Source organism: Fundulus heteroclitus, chromosome 18 (genome assembly GCF_011125445.2).
Source record: "Fundulus heteroclitus isolate FHET01 chromosome 18, MU-UCD_Fhet_4.1, whole genome shotgun sequence".
In the NCBI taxonomy this organism is placed as follows: domain Eukaryota; kingdom Metazoa; phylum Chordata; class Actinopteri; order Cyprinodontiformes; family Fundulidae; genus Fundulus; species Fundulus heteroclitus.
Window position 1 is genome coordinate 34670793 of NC_046378.1, and position 21319 is coordinate 34692111.

The 21319-nt window shown below is 41.6% G+C and overlaps 1 protein-coding gene across 7 annotated transcripts in view; it reads left to right on the plus strand.

Moving 5' to 3' along the window:
• The window catches only part of nectin1b (nectin cell adhesion molecule 1b), a 263771-nt gene that overhangs the window by 55090 nt on the left and 187362 nt on the right, over positions 1–21319 (plus strand). For all 7 annotated transcript variants that reach the window (XM_021319369.2, XM_036149602.1, XM_021319370.2 and 4 more), the window contains exon 2: positions 20550–20921. In XM_021319369.2, coding sequence (XP_021175044.2) covers positions 20550–20921 — 372 coding nt within the window. The remainder of the gene's footprint in view (positions 1–20549; positions 20922–21319) is intronic.

A 21319-nucleotide genomic window follows, 5' to 3' on the forward strand; every position in this document is an offset into this window, starting at 1 on the left:
TCACCTGTACCTCCCAGACTCTTCATTTTGAAATGCCTCACTGGTAGTGAGCTCAGTTTGAGTCTTCTTCCCAAACTGACAACCGCTATGCTAAAGAGTGTTGTTGTCTGTGTGAGCTTGAGTGCTTCTAATTCCGTTTATGAAGATGTGCATGCTAGTCCTAGATTAGCTTCCGGTTCATCCCGGCGCCTCTTACTCCCAGCTCCTTTTGCCAGCCATGTTGCATATCCAAACAGGAGCCAAAGAGCAGCTGCAAATGGAGTCGTGACCCAGTAGTTCACCAACACCCTTACCCCCCCCCGTCCTTTCACACTACCTCGAAAGCGCCAGTGAAAATGCTTCTTACACCTCTCAGTTTCTCTGCAACTTCATTACGGATCTATATGTGAAATAACGCAGAGGGAACAAAAGCCTACATGCTTCCGCCAATTACAAGCACATTGTAGCGTTATTGGATGCTGTTCATCAAGACAAAAGGTGCCTTTATAGTTAATCACTGAAGGATTTCTGCTTTATCTCTTTTTAATTAAACAAACCGACAGGTCCTTATCAGTCTTTCTCATGAACAATGAAATTATGACATAAAACTGTAAGAACTGGGATTTCTCTTTAGTGAAATCGATAAGAAATGTGGAAATGAGCTGGTCTCACTCCGACAGTCTCTGTTTGACAATGTGTCTCTTTGTTAAGCCGGTTTAGTCGGTGATTTTGTTTTCTCGTGAGAAATGTGAAGAAGACATAAACCATATTGCTGTGATAAAAAACGAACCGTAGATTGTCTCTGGTGCTCACTGACTCAGATCAAGCAAATCATCCAGGTGAGGGGTGATTGGGGGGGCTCAGAAAGCACATTAGAAAGGAAGTGCTGTTGCGATGGAAGTAGTGATGAGTGGTGTGCAAGGGACACAGTTCCAGATATCTTTTTGGTAAAAAGTCATCCGACCAGTGAGCTGTGGCTGTGGCATCAGGATTCATGTTTAGATTACTGTGAGATACAGTGTGAAAGTAGAGGATTTCTCCTTCGCAAACACAAATTCAGAAATGCCCATTTCTGGGTTCTGACTCCACACACAGCCAGCACCCTGGTTCTTGAGACTCTTTGTTTCAGAGATTAAAAAAAAAATGTGACTACGACACTATTCATTCTGTGTTTCGGATAACATGTTTGGAGAGGCTTCAAGTGAACTTCAAACATCTCTTTAATGATCTGTAATCCTTTGGCAAATCTTCAGTGGGCAGCCTCTTCCATAGTTATTTTTAACAGAAAGAGGATGAAATTTGCTCTGAAGCTATAATAAAGTAAGGACTTTAGCATTTCTGTCTCACTCTCAGACATTACCTCAGATCAAATATTTCCTGTTTTACCAATATGTTTTTTTTACTTGTTAAAAGACTGTACATTATTTGTAGAATCTTTTATCACCCTTTTTCAATTTCATATGTTTATATACAGCAAGAATAACATGCCTTTGAACAACTCAGAAAAGCCAAGAGGATGATGGTATGTGTTTGATTCACCTTTGCTTTAAATGGAGGCACACTTGTGGATGTCTTTTAAAGCCATATTTAAAACAAACTGCTTCATTGTGTGACCTCATGGATGGTCAAATCTAAACACATCAGACAGGAACTCTGGTTCCTCCTTGGGTGAACTTTGCATAAACGTGCCTCGCTTGACAAGAAAAAACGCAAAGTTCTTGTGAAGAAGCTGCTTGAAGCTGGTAAGAGTCTCCTTATCCACAGTGAAATGAATCATCTATTGACATGCGCAGGAAAGCCCCTCAGAGAGGAAGAAGCCATTTTCCCAAAGACAAAATCAAAAGGCAGAGTACAGTTTGCAAATGCACCTGGGGGGACATGTCGTCCCTTCTGACAAAACTAACATTGAAGTGTTTGTTGATAATGACCATCATTACATTCGGAGCAAACAGGAGTAAAGCTTGGAAGCGTGAGAACACCATGTCTACCGTGACGTATGGGGGACAGACCATCATGTTGTGTGGGTGTTTTGTTCCAGATGGGCCTGGCTTATTTTGCAAAATACATGACATCATATGGAAGGAACATTATGTCGAAATATTCAAGCAACATCCCCAGCTAGGGAGTTCAAGCTTAGAGACAGATGTGTTTTCCAAATGACCCAAAGCCTATGACAAAATGTTGTTGCAAAGTGACTTAATGACAATGAATATGGACTAAGTTCAGTCAGGGAATGGGCTAAAGCTTCAGCAAACTATTGTGAAAAGCCTGAGTATTCAAAATGCCTCAGCCAAATCACACAGTTTGAGAAAGGCAATTCTACCAAATAATAAAGAAATCCAGACACCTCAACTGTTTTAGCTACAGCAAAAGCCACAATTTCCTTATATGATGGAAGGGGAAAGACAGGCGAAAGAAAGTAAAATTAGGAAGTGAAAGGTCATTTGCAAGCCAAAGCAGGACCGTCGGGGGAGAAAAAAAAAAAAAAGGAGTAGTCCAGGTTGAGTCTTAATGGAGCCATTGATCCAATGCTAGCGGAGGACACACCCAATAGGGGACTGGCTCACAGCGAGGAGACAGGTGTTCGCTCGATATCTGTCCCACTTCTCTGACCTTAAAGCTTTTAATCAGCTCTGCCAGGGAGCTTGTCAATCCTGTCAAACAATGAGCAGGCCACAGTCTATACACAGTCAGGGAGGGCAACTCCAGGGTAAGAGCTATAAGCAATACTCCCGTAGCATGTAGGAAAAAAAAAGAAAAACAAAAAAAAGAAGAAGAAGCTGTGTACAGTGTGAATCGTTTACAACTGGGCTGCCTGCTAGATGTTGTTGTGTAGGCAGAAACGGCACCGGCCTACAAACAATGTCAGCACTTTAGAGACGTTGAAGTATTAAATAGAGTAAGTTTGCTGGCGGCTATTAAAGTCCGGTCTGACTCACCAACAATCACCTAGAAAGACAGTCAACACAGGAGCCTTAAAATAAATTAATGTCTTACTGCAGTAGCCATAAAATCCAGTTTAGCTTAGTTTGGTTGCATTTTTCAGTGGGAAAAGATTCCGATGTTAAGAAAAATATTGCTGTTCCGAAAATCGTTGTTGGCTCTAATATGGGCTTTTCTGCCTGCAATATTTAGTAAAACCCTTTCTGCCAACAGGATGGTGTTTTGTCTTCTCAGACATTCCATAATGCTGGAGCAAACAGAGAGGGATCTTTGACCGTTTCTTTTTAGATTGTTAATAGCACCCTGAATAGGTTCGAGAGCCTGTGGAAAAGAAACAGGCCCACAGCATCACCGATCCTCCACCATGCTCAACAGTGAGCTTGAGTTTTGTCTTGGTTGTTTTATGGGAAGTTAGTGGTAAAGTTTAAATAAAAAGAGAAAAAAGTGTTTTAGTTTTATTTATGTAGAATTAACTGTCCAACAATTGTGATTTGCGAACCTGTGATTTAACAAAAAACTTAACTTGACTTCCCCCCACTGAATACATATCTCCAGATTAAAGGTCATCATTTTCTAAAACAGTCACTGTGAGATATTTCTACCACAGTAAAAGACTGAATGTGTTTTTTTTTTAAGGCTTTCTACCAATCTTGACCACAAGCGCCAATAGATGTGGCATAAAAAAAGGCCTGGATGAGCCGTTGAATCTCCCAACGACTGCCCCGCTTACTTCTCCCTACTGCTGATCAATAGGCGCACGCTATCAGCGTCTGTCAGCTGTACTTTACTTTCTTTGTTTCGTCAAAGCCCTGCGAGTGATAATTTGTTCCATTCTCGCCGGCTAACTTCACAGCGCCCGCTCCTGCGTTTCAAGTCTAATCTGTAAGGTTCAACTAGAGAATATCTTTTTAACGTGGAGGGTAATTACGGCGCTGGTTTGATTGCAGTTAATAGCTCAAGCTGTCAGACGAGCAGTCACACAGCAGTCACACAGTTACAATTTGACCACAGTTAGATTGCTTTGAGCCACATAATTATCTCCAGCGTTTCCTTGCAGTGGTGTTCGGTATTCATTTACGCATTTTAATGCACACATGTGTCGTAAAAAGGCTGTTAATCCCAATTATTGTATCCACAACATAGTTTTCTCCTGTGCCTACCGTGAAAGGTGTTTATTGTCACTCTTGAACTTTGAAAAGCAACAACAGCACACGCAGGGAGACAAAAGAAAACTAAAATGTTAATTTGCTTATTAGACATTGCCCCGCATGAGAGTCCCTCGGTGTGATAACCTCAAAAGACAAACAGGATGGTTCTGCTGTATCGCCATATGTCGTCAAGAGCAAAATATGCTCTAATGGCTTTTGTTTAAAGGGTAGATGTCAGAATGTTGTGTTACAAATTTCCCTTTGCACTATTGTTCCAGCTTGTAGCTCACGGTAAGTATTTTCATTTTCATGCGAGAGGAAGAAATCAGAAAAGCTGTTGTCTGAGTGTGATAGGCTGGAGATTTAACAAACCGACACCCTACGGAGAGATTTCAAAGCACACTTAGGCGAGCCTAGTCAGCCTGTAATTTTAGCACAGTGGTAAATTGCCTCTTGTGAGAAAAAGTAATTTAATAAAATGCCAAATGTCTGTGTTTTTATTTTTTATTGAACCCTGTGTAAACGTTGATATCAGTAGCCGCCACATTCTTATTCTCAACCTCTTTTTGCCTCGAGACCACCCAGCGTGAGGTCTTCAGAAGAAACCTTAAAAAAAAAACCGTTCACTATTTTTGATTCAAACAATTAATCCGAGCTCTCGTTGCTTCTCTTTGTTGCCATACTTTGGGAGCGACTGGTCCTATTTTTCTTACATTTTCTGTTTTTTTTTACTAAATTGCTTCTGCATCCTGGGTCTCCATTTCAAAATACATTGTTTGACATCTAAGGACTGATGGAGGCTGGAGTGACTTCTACCACTCGACTCAGTTTCCAGCCTGCCCTCATCCACACCCACCCCACCTCCCCCTCATTGTGGCTTTGTGGTTCACGATTCTGTGCCAATTGCTTCCCTCTTAAAAGACCAGTTGCAAACTGTGCAGTTCTGTTATTCCATGTGTTCTTTCAAAGCCTTTCCATCAATAATGTCACAATAAGACAACAGGGAGTTACAGAAGCATGAACATAATCCTCTATAAAAAAAACATCCCTGCTAACATTATTATTTATTCTTTTAGTTTGGTTATTTTTCCTCCATTTGCTGGTTGTTTTGAATACAATAGCCATTGGAAATAGCAAAATGGCATCAAGCCCTGGCAAACTGTATAATGTCACGCGTAGGCTTGATGTACAGAAAGCAGGGAAGCTTTTAGAGCTGTGAGAATGTGTTTTATAGGATGAAGCTCAAAGGCTGGTGGGAAAGACAATACGTGATCACAGCTGGAAAGCACATGCAGCAGAATATGACCGTAGTCCTGAGTTGCGGTGAGCATTCCAACCCTTGTATGTATGTGGAACATGGAGCCTGGCTCGCCTTGGAAAGAATGGGCTGTGGTCGTGGTTTAGGAAATGGTTCAGGCCGGGTCTCGGAGTTCTGCCGAGAACCGCTGGATTTCATAAACGCTTATGATCCAAACACACATTAAAAGCGGGAGAACTGTGACAAAGACCAGAATCCAGAATTTATTCTGAAACTGGTGTTGTTCCCATGCAGCCCCATTTGCTGTTAGACTCTTTGCATTCATTTACAGTTTACTCGCTGTTCATTTTTGCATTGTACAGTAGATGTGAAATGTCTATACGCTTTAATGTGACCTCTAACTTTTTCAACTCAACTTAAAAGAAATCTGGAATCTTTTAGTGGATTAATAAAAAAAAAAAAGGGTGGTGGCGGGGCGGGCTGGGGGTTGGGGGGAATCAAATAATGTAGTTGAAAAAGTGTGCACACCCATAAACTAATATTGTATTTTGTGGACTATAAGGTGCACTTAAAATACTTACATTTTCTACAAAATTGAAAGAATGCCATATAATCCTCTTATATATGATTACCGTACTTGTGCTTACATTTTGACAGATTTGACAAAAATCTGTCAAAATGTGCAAGTACGACTTCGGAAAGCAACAAAGCCGCTTTGCTTAGTGGACATTCGGAGCATTACGGTACTCTGTGTCACTACCTGATCAGACCTCTGAGCTGTCTACAAGACTGCCTGACTGTAATGCCTAAACTAGAAGTGCGTTCATGTTAGGCAGCCCGCACCCAGAGTACGCACTAGCAACGATAAACCAAGTAAGTTAATTAAATATAAAAACTACATTTATTTTGGCCCTATGTTAGAAACAGGACAACTCTGTCCTTCAGACAGAGACAAATAGCTTTCTCTCTCAGGTAATATGTGTGTACCTGGAGGGGTGGAGTGATATTACACACTTGGGAAGAATATACAATGCTCCTTATAACCCAGTCCGCCATATGGTCTGAAAAATACGGCACTTTTTTGGATCACCGTTTAATTTTACTACAGGACTCTGTCTTTTTGGATAGGTGTCTATATCTTCATGGCACATCTTGCTTTGACAATCTTTGCAAAAGTACCCCTAATCATCTTAGACAACGACGGCATCTCCTGTGCGCAGCACTCTTAAGATCACCCCGCATATTTTCAACTAGAGGACTTGGAATGGGTCATTCTAAGAACCGTTCATAGTTCTCTCCACCTTCATGAAAGCCACAGTGTTGGCAAAACCTGCTTACCTGACTACTTTTCTTATCTTTTCTTTAATTTTGAAAGGAGCATCCATTTGGACACATCACTGTTTTTCCTTAACATTTTTTTTGCAACCGTCTCCTGACTGATACCTTGGATTTTGTTGTTTAAATGCGGTGATGAATTGTATTTATTGGGCCATACGGGTTAAGGTTTAATTTAAAGGTGGAAAAAGTCCTGAAATGGCCAATAATATATATTGGTCTAATTGTACTTACGCCACAAAAACCATGCTGTTAAAAAGGGAAGTGTAGAGGTTTTATATCCACGTTTAAGCTCTTTCATTCAGTCTCCTCTTTGGAGTTAAGGGTACAGAGAATTCATTGCATAATGATGCTGAATAAAAAAAAAATCTTTTGGTTACTGCAGAGGAAATGTCACAGTTAAACCGCAGCGGGTAATGCTTATTAAAATGTACACGCATTACCAATGTGCAAAAATAATTTACATAACAAGATAAGATAACACGTTCAGGGGGGAAAAGTATGGGCTGCATATCTAACATCATCAGCTTAAGCAAAGACGCACATTCGTTCCTCCAGTGGTGACATCAGGACACTAATCCATGCCCAAGTGATGTGACTTCAGGGCAAAATTCCTAATCGTGTTTGTTTGTGTTTAACTCTTTGTACACATGCCCATAGTTCTGACTGCTACTACCGGAACGGAATCGATGCTACTCATGAACAAACATGACATGAAGTGAAGTCTGGGGGAAAAAAAGCTAAAGATCAGCTTTTGTGGCCTTTCTTTTGCAGAAATGCGCAGCGTTTTCTGCGCCCCCAGGTGATCATGACTCAGGCACATACTAAGTGTGCTTGTTAATTGATAGCAGGCAGGGGCTTCAGCCCGCTGCCCACTCCAGCTGGAGTGTGAATTCCCTCTCCTCTATGTTAATGGATCTGCTGTATGAATGTGCCGCGCCATGCTGGAGAAAAATAACTCTTGCCTTGGCATTTCTTTTTCTATTGAGCTGTAGATATACATGCACTTTGATGAAAGACACCTCTCTGCTTTTTCGTTTTTTTTTTTTTTTTTTTTTTTACCCCATGCATACATGTATATGTATGATATGCCCAACATTCATTAATTCAGAGAAATCTATTGAAGCTATATGTCAGCACTGAAATAATCTTTAATCAGATATTGATTGTTTAGTCTCTTCTGTGGTTTAATAAAGCCCTGGTCACGGAGCAGTGCTTTTCATTATGTTTATACTGAAGCCATTTATCCAGAATGGCTTCCACACTCCGTTCTGCATGCCTGTGAGATATCAGCTGGCCTTTCTAAAAAAAAAAAAAAAAAAAAAAAAAAAACTCTACCAGTAAAGGTTGATAGGGGTCAGACACCAAAAACTATATTCTGTGCTCTCACTGAGTATTTCTAAAGGTCACCTTGCATGCTGTGTACAGATTTCCACTCGTTTTTAGCGGGTTTTCACTGAGAAAATTTCCACATGACTTGCCCGTTTCTGTCCTCGCATATACAGCCCATAATTGATCATCCCGTTTCGGCTGAGTAGTGGTTTGATTTTTTTTTTTTTTTTATAATCTTAATGTTTTATTATGTATCCAACACAAGTGCTTGGCATAATCATATGGAAATATCCAGTGTTTGTACTCTATCCAAGACTTATCTTTACTTGTGGACAATGGAGCAGATGGTGTGAGAGAGGGATTTGTCATGCATGATTGTCCAGGGCCAGACTCTTTCTCAGCACTTTTTGGCAGGACTTTACATGCATTTCATGCCGTATTTACTGTGCTTAGCGGAGGTATAGGGTACTGCTGTGGTTCTGGCTCAGAAGCAGCCAGCCCCCGTTCCTATACAACCCGCACTCCACAAGTGTTTTTTCTTTATGGATAATCCTCTGTGCTTCATTGTCCAGCGCTTATTCACTTAAGATGTTTGTGGTTCATACTTGTGAAAACACGCTGTTAAAAATAGCATCCGTAATGACTAATGCATTCAAAGTAACAACTGTCACAATCAGCCGTGATTCAGGGTGATGCAACTGGCACCTTTTCCTTCCTAAAGAAATTATCTGTCAAGCATTTTTCTTCAGAAAGAATGCGCCTTGCTAAGGTTTTCATACCAACTGAACCTTTTTAACGTCTTCTCACATTTCAGCCATAAATAATGTATTTTGTTTAAATCCTACGGGGTGGTCCAATACAGAGCACAGCAGTTGTGACTTGGAATGATAATTTATATTTTTAGTTTTTTACAAATTGAAATAAGAACAACTTTGTATTTAGTGATGCTGATTGCAACGACTTTATCCATGCTGGGTTCCTCGATCTGAAAGAGATTGGTTTGTACTCATTTCCTAGAAAACCAAGTCTTTCTTATTATAGTTCTATATATATATACTGGGTTTATTTTGTAGATTATCAAAAAAAAAATACAGCTGATAAGTAATAGAGATTTACCGATTTCCAAAAGTCCATCCTGTATAAAGGGAAAAAAATCTCCTATGGCAGGCACAGGTGAAGCACAGTAGTTAGGGGCAGGGCGGGGCAGGGCGACGCAGGGCGGGGCAGGGCGACGCAGGGCGGGGCAGGGCGACGCAGGGCGGGGCAGGGCGACGCAGGGCGGGGCCTGACAGCTCTGTTAATTTAACGGCCAAAATTAAGTCAACTCTGTGTTCTCCAACAACTTTAACTTTACAAGTAGCCAACTTTTAAATAATGAAATGCCTTGATTGGTAAAGCTTTTGCGCTGTCGCCAAGGATTGCAGCTTTACTTGCACATATTGCAACTACATTATTCTGAAGCTCTCTCACCTGTGTCCAAAGCATATGTGGACATGGCCTCTTTGTCACCCTGTGCTAATACAGAAATATCCACAGGAGGTTTGTTGCCCGCAGCGGCGTCTCTCCTCTGCTTTAATATCCTGAGTGCTGTAATCTGCTCTCCGCGGCTGACCCTCCATGTGCCACTCTCACTGTTAACTCCTCCTCCTTAACTCCCTTTGAAAATCCTCTACATCATATTTATGTAACCCCACCCGTTAACTCCCCGGCTTTCCGCGCCTTCACCTGCTGCCAACGGGGGGTTCGGCCTGTCTGGAGCCGTAATGCATCGGCGCGATGAGAGCCGCTGGCCCCCTTTTTTATTTATTGATCTGTCCCCTTGCTATTAAGACATCCTGCAGATGCTCCCGTTTGAAAGCCCGGGGAAACTTCTGCATTATTGAAAAAAAAAAAAAAAAAAAAACAGCGCACGTCAGTGTGCGCGCTGAAGCCGTTCCGCGGCCGTGATGCTTTGTTGACTAATTGTCTCATCTGTGTAAGTGCTCCCGAGTGTTTTGGCTCGCGATGGTTCTGAAAAGGCGTGTTATTATCCGGCTCTTATTGCTCTCCCACCACGCCGACGTTTTATTTCTTAATCTCACAACATCACCTGGTTCAGTTTCTGTCTTCTCCATGTGAGTTTCAGTCCCCCACCACCCACCCACCCACTGATACACACGCGCCCATAACTGTAAGACACTCAGTCACTCATTTACCAGGTGGGGGACGGTCCCTACCTTCACTCATACCCACATCTTTGTTTGCTGACATTTGCTCGCTCTCGGGTATCAGCGGGTGATGTCATCCCTCCATTTGGTCAGGTAACGTCAGCCATGTTTATTTTGTGTCGTAGAACCGAAACTATGGTGGCCTTGTTTAGTTAAGCTGCAGGGGGATGGAGGAGGGTCAGAGCCTGCTGATGCTGTGTTTACACTCGATATAAGCCATCCCTAGCGCTCTCTCTCTCTCTCTCTCTCTCTCTCTCTCTCTCTCTCTCTCTCTCTCTCTCTCTCTCTCTCTCTCTCTCTCTCCGTCTCTGTAGGGCAAAAGGCTTATTTTTTTGTCCCCTACTCTGTTTGTCATTGCCATATTCAAACACAACTAAAATGCTAGATTGCTTCCAGGATGGTTTCTGTTAGGTTGGCAGAACAAAAACACGAACTAGACGAGGTTCAAAGGGACGTGTATTTGGAGGTGTAAAAACATGCCATGGCACCGGACCGCCCAAATTTAGAATGACAGTATTTCTCGTTAAATTAAATTTGCTTTGTTGAAAGATGTTTTTTTTTGGTCTTTGAAACATAGGAACATGCCATACATGTAAAGTTACACAACATGATGCTGGTGCGCGCTTGCTGCCAGTGACTCCTGATCTGTTTGACCTTTTGCCAATTTGTTCCACTATTTGCATTTTGTCCCTTCCTGCTATCTGTTCATACCTGTAAACATGGAAGTTCAAAACAATGTAGGTAATTATCACATAGTTTAGTCTTTTAGGTATTTAAGTATTTTATTGTTCAACTACGAAGATATGTGTGTGATTAAAAAAATAAAAAATCCCAGTGTGTAATTTCACTGCGTATTATTTTTTGAGTGTTTTATATCACAAGGTTAACCCATTGATCCAAATTCTTAACTCGTTAGGAGTATTTGACTTATCAAGGACAATATCAAGGACAAAACCAAAAAAAATGCAGTTTATTGGAGTCTTACCACATTTACAGGCAACATGAACAGATTAATACTTATTATCTGGGGTCAAAAGTGGAATTAAAAAAATCCCTAAAAGTACTGGATGAAATCCTGCAATAGTACTGATTGGCAAAGGGGAGAAAGAGCAGCACCAAGGGCAGACATTGAGAAGTAAACTTGTTGCTCCTGTCAAAACAAGTCAGCCAAGAACTTTGTGTTTTAGTTAATTTCTACTTCAACCTCTTGTAAGTTGATCGCCTTTTCTCACCTGCCGCCCATAAGCGTCCCCACTATGACTGTCCAGCTGTTACCGGCTAACTATGCTGAGGTTGGCATGTGTTTCCGGTCTTCCTCTTGGCACTAAACTCAAGTGCTGTTTCATGTTTTTTAATACCATAGAGTGCATTTGATGATCTCTCATGTAGAATCTAAACTACGTGGCCTGATCAAACAGTTTCTGAAAACACAAGAACACAAAAAGGGAGCATTTGCTACGCTTTTTCGACATTAAGACCTGCTAGGTATTAAACAAACCTGAAATCTCAACAAATGGACTAGTGAAACTTTTACTCTAAAACCAACAAAATTGGAGTTTCAGTGAAGTACTCCCGAGTCTTGTTTCGTCTTTGTTTTTGTGCACTTGCTATTGTGCGTCGTCACGTCTCATTACTATGATTTACCTTTGATTTACTGGTATATAGCAGATATATTAAATTCAGAAAGGCAAATGAGAGGTTCCCAAAAAGGGCATAATGAACTCCACTTTGTCAGCTCGATTTGGTTCTCAGGAACTGAACAGAGGGGGTATTGAGTGGAGGTGTTTCATTCAAGGATGAATCATTATCTTGCTGAACTAAGATGAAAAGCTCTCTCGCAGGCAAACTAATGCAATCCCCTTGACATTTCAGACACCTGAACGCTGGCTCCAGGGCCAAGATGTGTGCGGACTTGTGCTCTGAACCTTGCGTTGCCTCCGAAATAGCAGATGCTGCGACATTGGGTGGGAATTGCTGCCAACCTTAAAGTAGTAATTTTATAGTCCCCGTGTGGGGAAAGAAAAAAAAAAAAAACACACAGGACTACCGTTCAATAGCACGCCGTTATTGCGTTTCTCTCACCCACTCGAACGAGGCCATTGCCATCCATTCAAATGAAATTCACAGCTGCTTTTCATGGAGCCACCCCAGATTGGGAAGTTGCCTAACGCAATAAATATTCCAGATAATCATTAATGTTTACAGCGCAGCAGATGTTACATTGTCCGCAATGAGCGGGCGTGTTGTACAAAGGAGCGTTTCAAATTTGAACCAGATAGTGGGAAATTAGGAGCAGGTCTACTAACCATCTGTTCCAGTGAGGTTTCCGCTCGCCGCTGCATTTGAATGTTTGCTCAGAGAGACAGAGGGTAAAGAGAGCCGCTTTGGCAGGTACACAGTTATTTACCCAAAGAGGCCTGGCTAAAGCGCCGGCTAATAGTGACTGAGTGTAGATTAAAACAAATTCTCTGGCACACAGTGCAGCGTCCAGAAAAAGGAAAAAAAAAAAAAAAGTGAACAGCCACAGTCATTAAAAGTAGGATGAGGCAGCTCCTGCAGCGCAAATTAAAGCCCGGACTTCAGTTAAATAATTGTGAGCTATACCAAAGTGTAATTTATTGGGTGAATCATAATGAAAATCCTTTCTTTTTTTTTCTTTTTTTTTGATTGGTGTATAACATAAGCACAATGCCACAGGATGAGCTCTAAATTATTGAAACAAACAATAAGCAGAGAAGATTCAAAGGGTTCCATCAGGGGTATAAACAAGCAACTAATGAGAGGTTTTGTGTATGAGACAGTGGATTTGGACCCCACCCCCCCAACACCCCCCCATTGGCACCCCATGTGTGGTCATGGATAGGGGGAATAGGGGCCTGTGCCGTCGCTGTGGGAACTGTAACTACATTAAACAGTCATTATCCCCAGAGGCTCAGGCCACGTTTTATCTTTCAGCACTCAACTTAAGTAACAATGAAGCAACCAAAACATGAGAGACGATGATGAGGGGATTATGCCTCGGAGTTGCTCCTGGCAAGATCTTTTTTTTTTTTTTTTTTTTTTCCAACGTGGGAGATTAGGACGCAGAAACTCTTCCTGGTATCGGGAAGTGGCAGCTTAGTGCTCCATCCACTGAAAGTGAAACACCTTTTTCGTCTCCTCCCTCCCCGAACGCTTTATCGAAAAAAAAAAAAAGCCATTGCGGTCTAAACAGAATGCGGTGTACTGCCATGACATTACGCATGTTTGAGGTTTTGAAGTCTCCAAACTTTAAACGCTGATGCCCCACTGCCTTTTTAGTGAGCCACTATGTGTGGCAGGGCTTTAAAAAGAAGACATTGATGAGCGCTTCTTGTTTAATCTTTTCCTTCCTCAGCAGTTTGAAGTGAATTATAGGGAAGGAAATCTGATTTTGGCATAAATTTCGACCTTGATTTATCATTGGCGAAATTCCAATAACTGTCATTTGTGAAAAATGTTGGGTTCTAGCCTACTGGGAAAGAAAGACATTTGCCTTTATGTTTGGGCATTATCCATTTTAGAAATGACCTTCAAGTCATCTTTAAAAATACCAGGGAGCATTTTTCTTTCAAACTAGCGCTCTTTCTTGACTGAAGTCAAACAAATAACAAAGGGCTCTAAGCAATAGATGAATAAGAAAAAACACCAAAGTCAAAAATGGTATTAATTGTACAGTAATATTACCTTAAAACTGAAAAGTTTCTGCAAGTCTTTTCTTCAGCAGACTGCAAACTTTACAGCTTCTGGGTTCTAGCTTGCTGTGGTCTTTTTCGCTATGGTTTCAGTCTTCTAGAGTTTTAAAATGCAGCGACATATTATTGTATTGATAGATTTATAGCCATAAAGAAACGTTTGAGCTTCATTCTGGCCTTGGCCAGCTGATTTAGATGAAATATACAAGAATAAGACCCCTGATTAAACCACTAAGTGACCTCCTACTAGTTGATAAGGTCTGTTTGAGCTTGAACAGTTACCTGGCTGGAACAAACAAATCTGTGAAAACGACTCGGTTTTGTCCCCAATACGTGACAAAACTGCACTCGTTCAAAACGGCGAGGAGTGGAAAAGATCGGCGTTTTTTTTAGCGTCGTCGTGGCGGAGTTACTCATCGCAGTCATGAACCTAAACACGGGACATCATTTCTGTGGAAATGTGCACTGTTTTCAGGAATGGATGCAGAGGAAAAGGATGCTCGGTTGTCATACACCAAAAAATATCGGTCGTTTTTAATTCTGCAGTTCTGTACCTTTTGCAGTTTATGTTGTCACCTACCTACCGATTCATCCATGTGTGATTTAGATTAGATATATAGATAGATAGATAGATACATTTTATTCCGGACTCATGGTCCAATACATACATAAATAAAATAAAGAAATACATAACAATAAAAACACAATACAAGTACCATTATCTATTAAATAGGAGCTTTAAGAAGACAGGAATACCAGTGTCTCCACAGCTTAGACTGGTATCGGATTGCACTACGTGTGGTGTCAGTAAGTGACAAGATAATATCATTGCCAGATGCATTTAACCTACATATAAACGTATACATTATTTGTTGAAGTGCTTCGACAATGCTTGCGAATTGTGACTATGTAACTCTAATTCATAATATATACCATCAGGGAATAGCTCAGAATACTATTAGCTGGATCAGAGGTTGTAATCAGACATATTTCTGAAGGTCGTCTGGCCCAAACAGGAAGTATTTTAATGCGCTGGTTTAAGTAGAAGGGTTGCTTACACATGTGAAATGGAAGAAGGGAGAGAAGGGCAACAGCAAATAGTATTGGTGAAGGCTGAACATGAGATAAAATGTTTATATTAATTTTTTTATCACCATCAGTAAATGTGCAGCAGACAGCATCCAAAACGACACTGCTGATCGTACCTTAGTACTGTAATAAGACATAAGACCCATCCTTATGTTACACATCAGTTATATATGAGTCGCCAAATGGCTTTCTGTTTGTGGGATAGATGCTTTCTCATGTTTTGGTTTTCAGTTTAGATTTTTTATGCTATTATGATTGTTAACAACATAGACAGAAGTATCTGTGATAAAAGGGTTTTGTGCATTTGATATGAAATGTTAATGGGATTGCTTTTTCATTTTGATTTGTTGCCGAAAGAAATCATGTGGTTTTATTATTCATCTTTCTCTTCCCTGCAGTGTCGTAAAACATCTGAAAGTGGCTAATTTCAGTGCAATCAGGCTTTTGCGGGTTTTTTTTTTTTTTTTTTTCTTTGTGATCGGGACTCCTTCCAGTGAAAGCCTGCCTCGCCGCTCTGTGTTTTCCTGGACGTTGTCCACACGCCGTAAAGAAAGCTGAAAGCTGTTAGGTCCCAAAGTGCCATATGCAAACAACACAAAGCACATGCTTCTCCTCTCTGCCTGACAAGCCAGGCTTTATTACAGTTTGACGTTTTGCGCGCAGCGCTGTGCCGAGGCCTTTGGAGTCTGTTGCTATCAGTGCAGGGCCAGACGGTACAACAGCTGTTTTAATGGTGCCCCCTAATGTCCCCTCTGATCCAAGTCAGCTCACCTGGTGTGAATCAAGTCTCTCTTTTTTATTTCATATTCTGCCAGCTTGGACATACTTTTACCTTTGTTTGTTTGGCCTGTCCCTATTCTTTTCAGAAACAGGCCTCCTTTCTCCGTTTTTCTCCCTCTCTCTGTGTCTGGCAACTCTTTGGGAAGCGTTTTGCCTCAGGTGTATTAGAGCATGACTGTCCCCCCAGTCAGCCTCTTGTCAGTGCAAGAACAAAGCTCCAGCAGCACAAATGATAATGCCGTCGGGGCTCAGACCCGCAGCTCACCTACAAATCTCCCTAAAGCTCCACCTTTCTCTTTGTTCCACTCTCCCTTTCTGCAGTTTTGCATCTCTGCTAGTTTGCCTATCTCCCTCTCCGTGCGCTCCACCTCCCTTTCCGCACCACTGGTCTCCAGAAATCTATCACATTAAGACCTCTTGCATTGCTTGTATGTGCTCTTTTATGGTTTCGTAATGGCGGAGTGCAGTCTATAATTACAGTTCTACAAAAGTTGTTGGTCGAGGAGTGGGGGGGGGGTTCTTAAAGGAGGGTTTTAGTAGGCATCAATAGTCTTTGGCTAAGGGGTTTCTGAATGTGTGGCTGGGTGCGATTATTCCCCGTTATTTGGTTTGCATTTGTATGACCTCATTTATATTAAGTGGCATGGTCAGCTCTGTGAAACATCTGTAAATTTGCCCATTTACAGATTATTTCTGTTTTTTTTTTTCTTTTTATATTTTAATACTAGACAAACAAAACCTAAATGTACTGAATTGTGCTATATAAATAAATTTGCCTTGCCTTGCCTAAATAAATACAAGATGGAGTTTTCAAAGCGTGAAACTTGGCCCTATAAAAAAAAAAAAAAAGAAAAGCTAAACGAATGAGTTAAATAGGATTACTGCCATATCTGTCCAATCACATGAATAGAAGCTATGCAGCATGCTTGGATTAAGAATGATTCAAGGAGAGATAAAAAAAACAAAGTAATTGACATCCAACGGTCTGGAAAGGGCTGGAGAGCCATTATTAATACTTTGGGATTCAAGTGAACCACAGTGAACAGAAATGGAGAAAACATGGAACTGTGCTGAACCTTCCCAGACGTTGCTGGACATCCGACATCTCTCCAAGTCTCTCCACTTCTAAAGCCATGCGACCCTCACATTTGCCATAACGAGAACATATTAATGACTTGGGAAAATATTCTGTGGACCGACGCGACTAAACTATTTGAAAATCTGTAACAAAACACATATTCCCCATCCTAAGATGAAGGGCATCAGACCCGGAGGAAGAAGGAAGGGGCAGGGAGGAGCTACGGGGTTTGTCTGCCGTTACTGTTTTAGCTGCTTAGATAAGACCAGGCAGATATTTATGGGTTTTTACAGTCCCCCTGTGTCTACAGCTCCCCCGCTTCGCTCCAACTTGAGATTAAACTTTAACTAGTGTCGCCCAGAGGTAAATTGTGTTTGCTGTTTCGCGAAAATATCAGACTATAGTTGCCGCAACCGGCAATCTAAGCCGTGATCAAATAGGAGTAAAGCGTTGCCCTGGGCTGTACGAGGACACAGGTGGTTCTGAAGGTACACATGACAGGGTTGCCAGTCCCTTCTGTCAAACTGTATTAGTGAATCAATCTGTCATCAGAAGCCCTTTTCTGAAGTGTTCAGACGGAAATGAAAGATGATGTGCGCTCGGCAACTTCACAAGGTTGTCAGTTTGTTTTATATGATTTGAAGTCGGCTGCAAAGGCAGAATTTGACTGAAAGCATATAACAATAGATTGAAATTGCCTCTCCCTCTCGTGCGACGCGCCGCTCTCCAGCGCGAGCAAATCACCATGAGGGTTCTACGCCCACCGTGAAAGGTGGCAGGGAAAAAAAAAAAAAAAAGGAGAAAACTCTGTTTGTCTTAATAGTTTTCCACCCAGTGTCTGCATCATTTCCTCTCCTCCCTGCCTGTGTTGTGACCTGATGTCCTTCGGCTGACTACCTGCGGTTTTTACAAGTCAAAATCTTAACATAACTGCTGCCTCTGCTTGAGGTACCGCGACACTGCGTGCACAGAACGCCCCCCCCCCCCCTCTCCACTCCACTTCATATTGTTTTCAGACCGACAAAATCGGATATAGTTTTAGAGAAATGCATCTCTTTTATATACGTCTGAAATCCCTCCCCTGTGGAAACAGAAGGTAGCCATTATCCTTCACTGCGGTGCCATTACTCGCTGTTAAAGAGCCACTCTGTTTTTTGGCGTATGCGTTCGGGCCTTGGCTCTTTTTCCGCTCGAGACATATTTTCTCTCAGTTCAGGCTTTATGAGGCCGGGGTGATTAAGGGAGAAAATTCTAGCCTTTCTTCCTGTGGGTCCTTGTCTATCCATAGGAGATAATTATAGCTGCGGATGGTTGTAAATACGAGCTCAGCCAGGGTCTGTCGGATGAGGAAATGGGACGTCACCAGAGCTCACCTGGAAAGGGACGTAAATCAGAGCCTGGGAAAACAAAGATGTGTTGAAGGCAACAAGAGGCAGAGGCCCCGCCTTGGCACATCTGTTCGAATCGCATTCGCTGTAGAGTCCAGATCCAGGATTAATCAGAATATGAATGAAAGAGTAATTCCTTTAAATTGGGTTTGAAATAGAGGGAAATTGCTGAGACAAAGGTAAAATCTTTAAATAGCTTCTTATACCTTATTAATGAATGAAATCCGAGATATTCAGTTCCTAGTTATGATAAAAAGGACACGAGAAACTCATCCCTTTTAAGAGTCTGCTACTGAATCTTTTTCATCTTTACTTAATCAAACACAGTAAGCTTATTATTTTATTTCTCGACGTGACCTGGGGGACATTGAGAAAAGTTTAGGCTGTCACTTGCAAGTCCCCTTAAGCTTTCAGAAGCAGGAGCTGTATACCTAAACCTCAGTCACACCATTGGGCCTTGGGTTTCAGTGGTGTCTTTAAGATACACAGCTTTAAGTAAATAACGCTCCAGCATCACCTTTTAATGCATCTAATATTGCTTTGTGTGTTAGGATGTATCCGGCTGAACCAGACAGCCGAAGAATCTTTTAGACGTGGTTAAAAGTTTTTGCTGCCGCTGCAACCAAACTTAGAAACGGCATGTAAATCGCACATTGGCTGCAAAATTTCTATAAAGGCATTGAAAATGTCACAGCGATAACATTCAAATTACAAAGCCTTAAACATCACACAGTGGTGTCGTATTGAGCTTCACCCTTTAAATTTCCGGATTGTTGGTCTTAAAAATATTGCATTTGTACTTAAAGTACCTGTAAGAGTGATAAGTGATGAATAATATGTACGGTATATACAATGACCGCTGGAAAAAGGCAGCAGGCTTTTGTTTCTTTCACATTTAGACGCACGTGAAATATGTTTTTCTTTAGATATGCCATCATGTGCACAAACTTTAAATAAATGGTGTGAGAAGAACGGCCTTAAGAAAGTCCAGTTCAGCATTTGGTGAATACACAAAACGCCCCAGCACATTTATTGACACCTCCAGTTAAAGAGAACTAAAAAGTCTATAAAAACGTTAAACTCCTTAAAAAAAAAAAAAATTAAATGATTTTCCTCCATAAAAATAAAAAATCCTAAATTTTTGGGCTTTTTTTAATTGACCTTATGAGGGTTGGAGATTTCCGCCCATACCGTCTTCCTCACCCCGCCTGTTGCCACAGCAAACGAGTTCCTGTCCATTCTTGTTTGTCATATTTCCAGTTAGTTTAAACGTTGGATATGGGCTGGTTTCGTCGGTTAACTATTTCCTTGTACTTCCCGACTTACAGTATGAAGATCAAACCGCATATGCTTTACTTGAATGGAATAGTTCCCTGTAATTTTAAGCTTGGCCAAGAGAAACATGGCTCTGTGTCCTGACTCTTCATGCCGCAACAAGGATTGGCTATTTAAACGCCCCAATGAAAAAAATTAAATAAATATGCGTTCAAAAAGGCTTTCTTTATATTTGTTGCGCAGCAGTTGTTACGGGGGCCAATAAAAGTGTTGCTTTGAAAAAAAAAAATTATTCCATGATTAATATTCTTCCCCCCACCGAATAAGCATACTAAAAAGCATGTCTGCTGTAATAAAAACCTAAGTTATTTTTTTTAATATATATATATATATATATATATATATATTTTTTTTTTTTTTTTAAAGGGTCTGAACAAATGCAGGGGGCTGCATGCAATAAATTCAGAAGAACAGATGAGATTAATCATCCGTCCTCTCGAACTGATTGTTTTTCTTTTTTTGCCACCGACCTCCCTACAGGGATACGCAGAAAGGAAGAGGTGTGTGTGATTGTTGGGTTTTTATTATAGCTAATGCGTGCCTTCTCATTGTTTTGCACGGACTCCACATTGTGTCTTTTAATAGGGGCTCCAGGCAATCATTGAGGTATTTGTGTGTAAAAAGTAATTAAAATTACAATGGGCTACCCGGTGTGTTGCTGGGCGGGATGGAGGGGAAGCGCGGCACTCGGCGACTTGGCTCCAACTCTCTGCCCTTGTACTTGTTCATTAGCGATGCATTGGTTCTCGCTCGACCCGCCCATCTCATCAGAAACAGGAGCCTCGTAGACAAAGACGGGGCTGTATGGATGTGCCCATTATGATAATAGCATGTTCCCAACTTTTTTTTTCACTGAGGTATAGGGAATAGATATATCTTGCCTCAGAGGAGTGTGTGGCTGAATCCATGAGGTGGACTGTGAGTGCGCTCGGCCTTGAACTTCTGTTTCTTCTTCTCTGCTTAGGCGTGAATGGACAGAGCGTACAGATGGACCCCAGCAAGTCCGGCTTTGTGGGCGACCAGGTGGAGCTGCGCTGCATCTTCGTCAACAGCAACCCGCCGGTGAAGATCTCCCAGGTCACCTGGCAGAAGCTGCTCAACGGCACCAAGCAGAACGTGGCCATCGCCAACCCGGCCCTGGGCGTGTCCGTCCTGCCGCCTTTCAAGGAGCGCGTGGGCTTCAAGCAGGCGGCGGTGCGCTACCGCCCGCCGTCGCTGGAGGACACCACCATCGTGTTCTCCAACCTGCAGCTGTCCGACGAGGCGGCCTACATCTGCGAGTACACCACGTTCCCGGCGGGCAACAGGGAGAACATGGTCAACCTCACTGTGTTCGGTAAGGAAACCTTACGAGTCCTATTACCAACTGGTTCTAATTCAACTGCATTGACTGTTTTTATTTCCTTTTCCATTTTAGTTTTTTTATATGGTCGGTTTTCTTTATAACGAAGGCCTAATCTAAGATAAATTTCTATAGAAACAGTGGCTGATGGGGGGAAAAAAATGGTTCTGGATGTTTTTGTGGTGAAAGATAAGTTTTTCTTTTGATGTAGGACATTTTTACAATGCTTGAGAGTACTCCACATTTTTTTTTTTTTTTTTGCTCAAGGAAGCCAGATCAGAGACATCAATAACGCTTCTATCAGAAGGGGGAATCCAAGGTTCATTCGTTGACATACTTGTTTGTGTTTGGTATTCTCTTCGCTTGAGTTTGCTAATCGAGGTAGATATGTT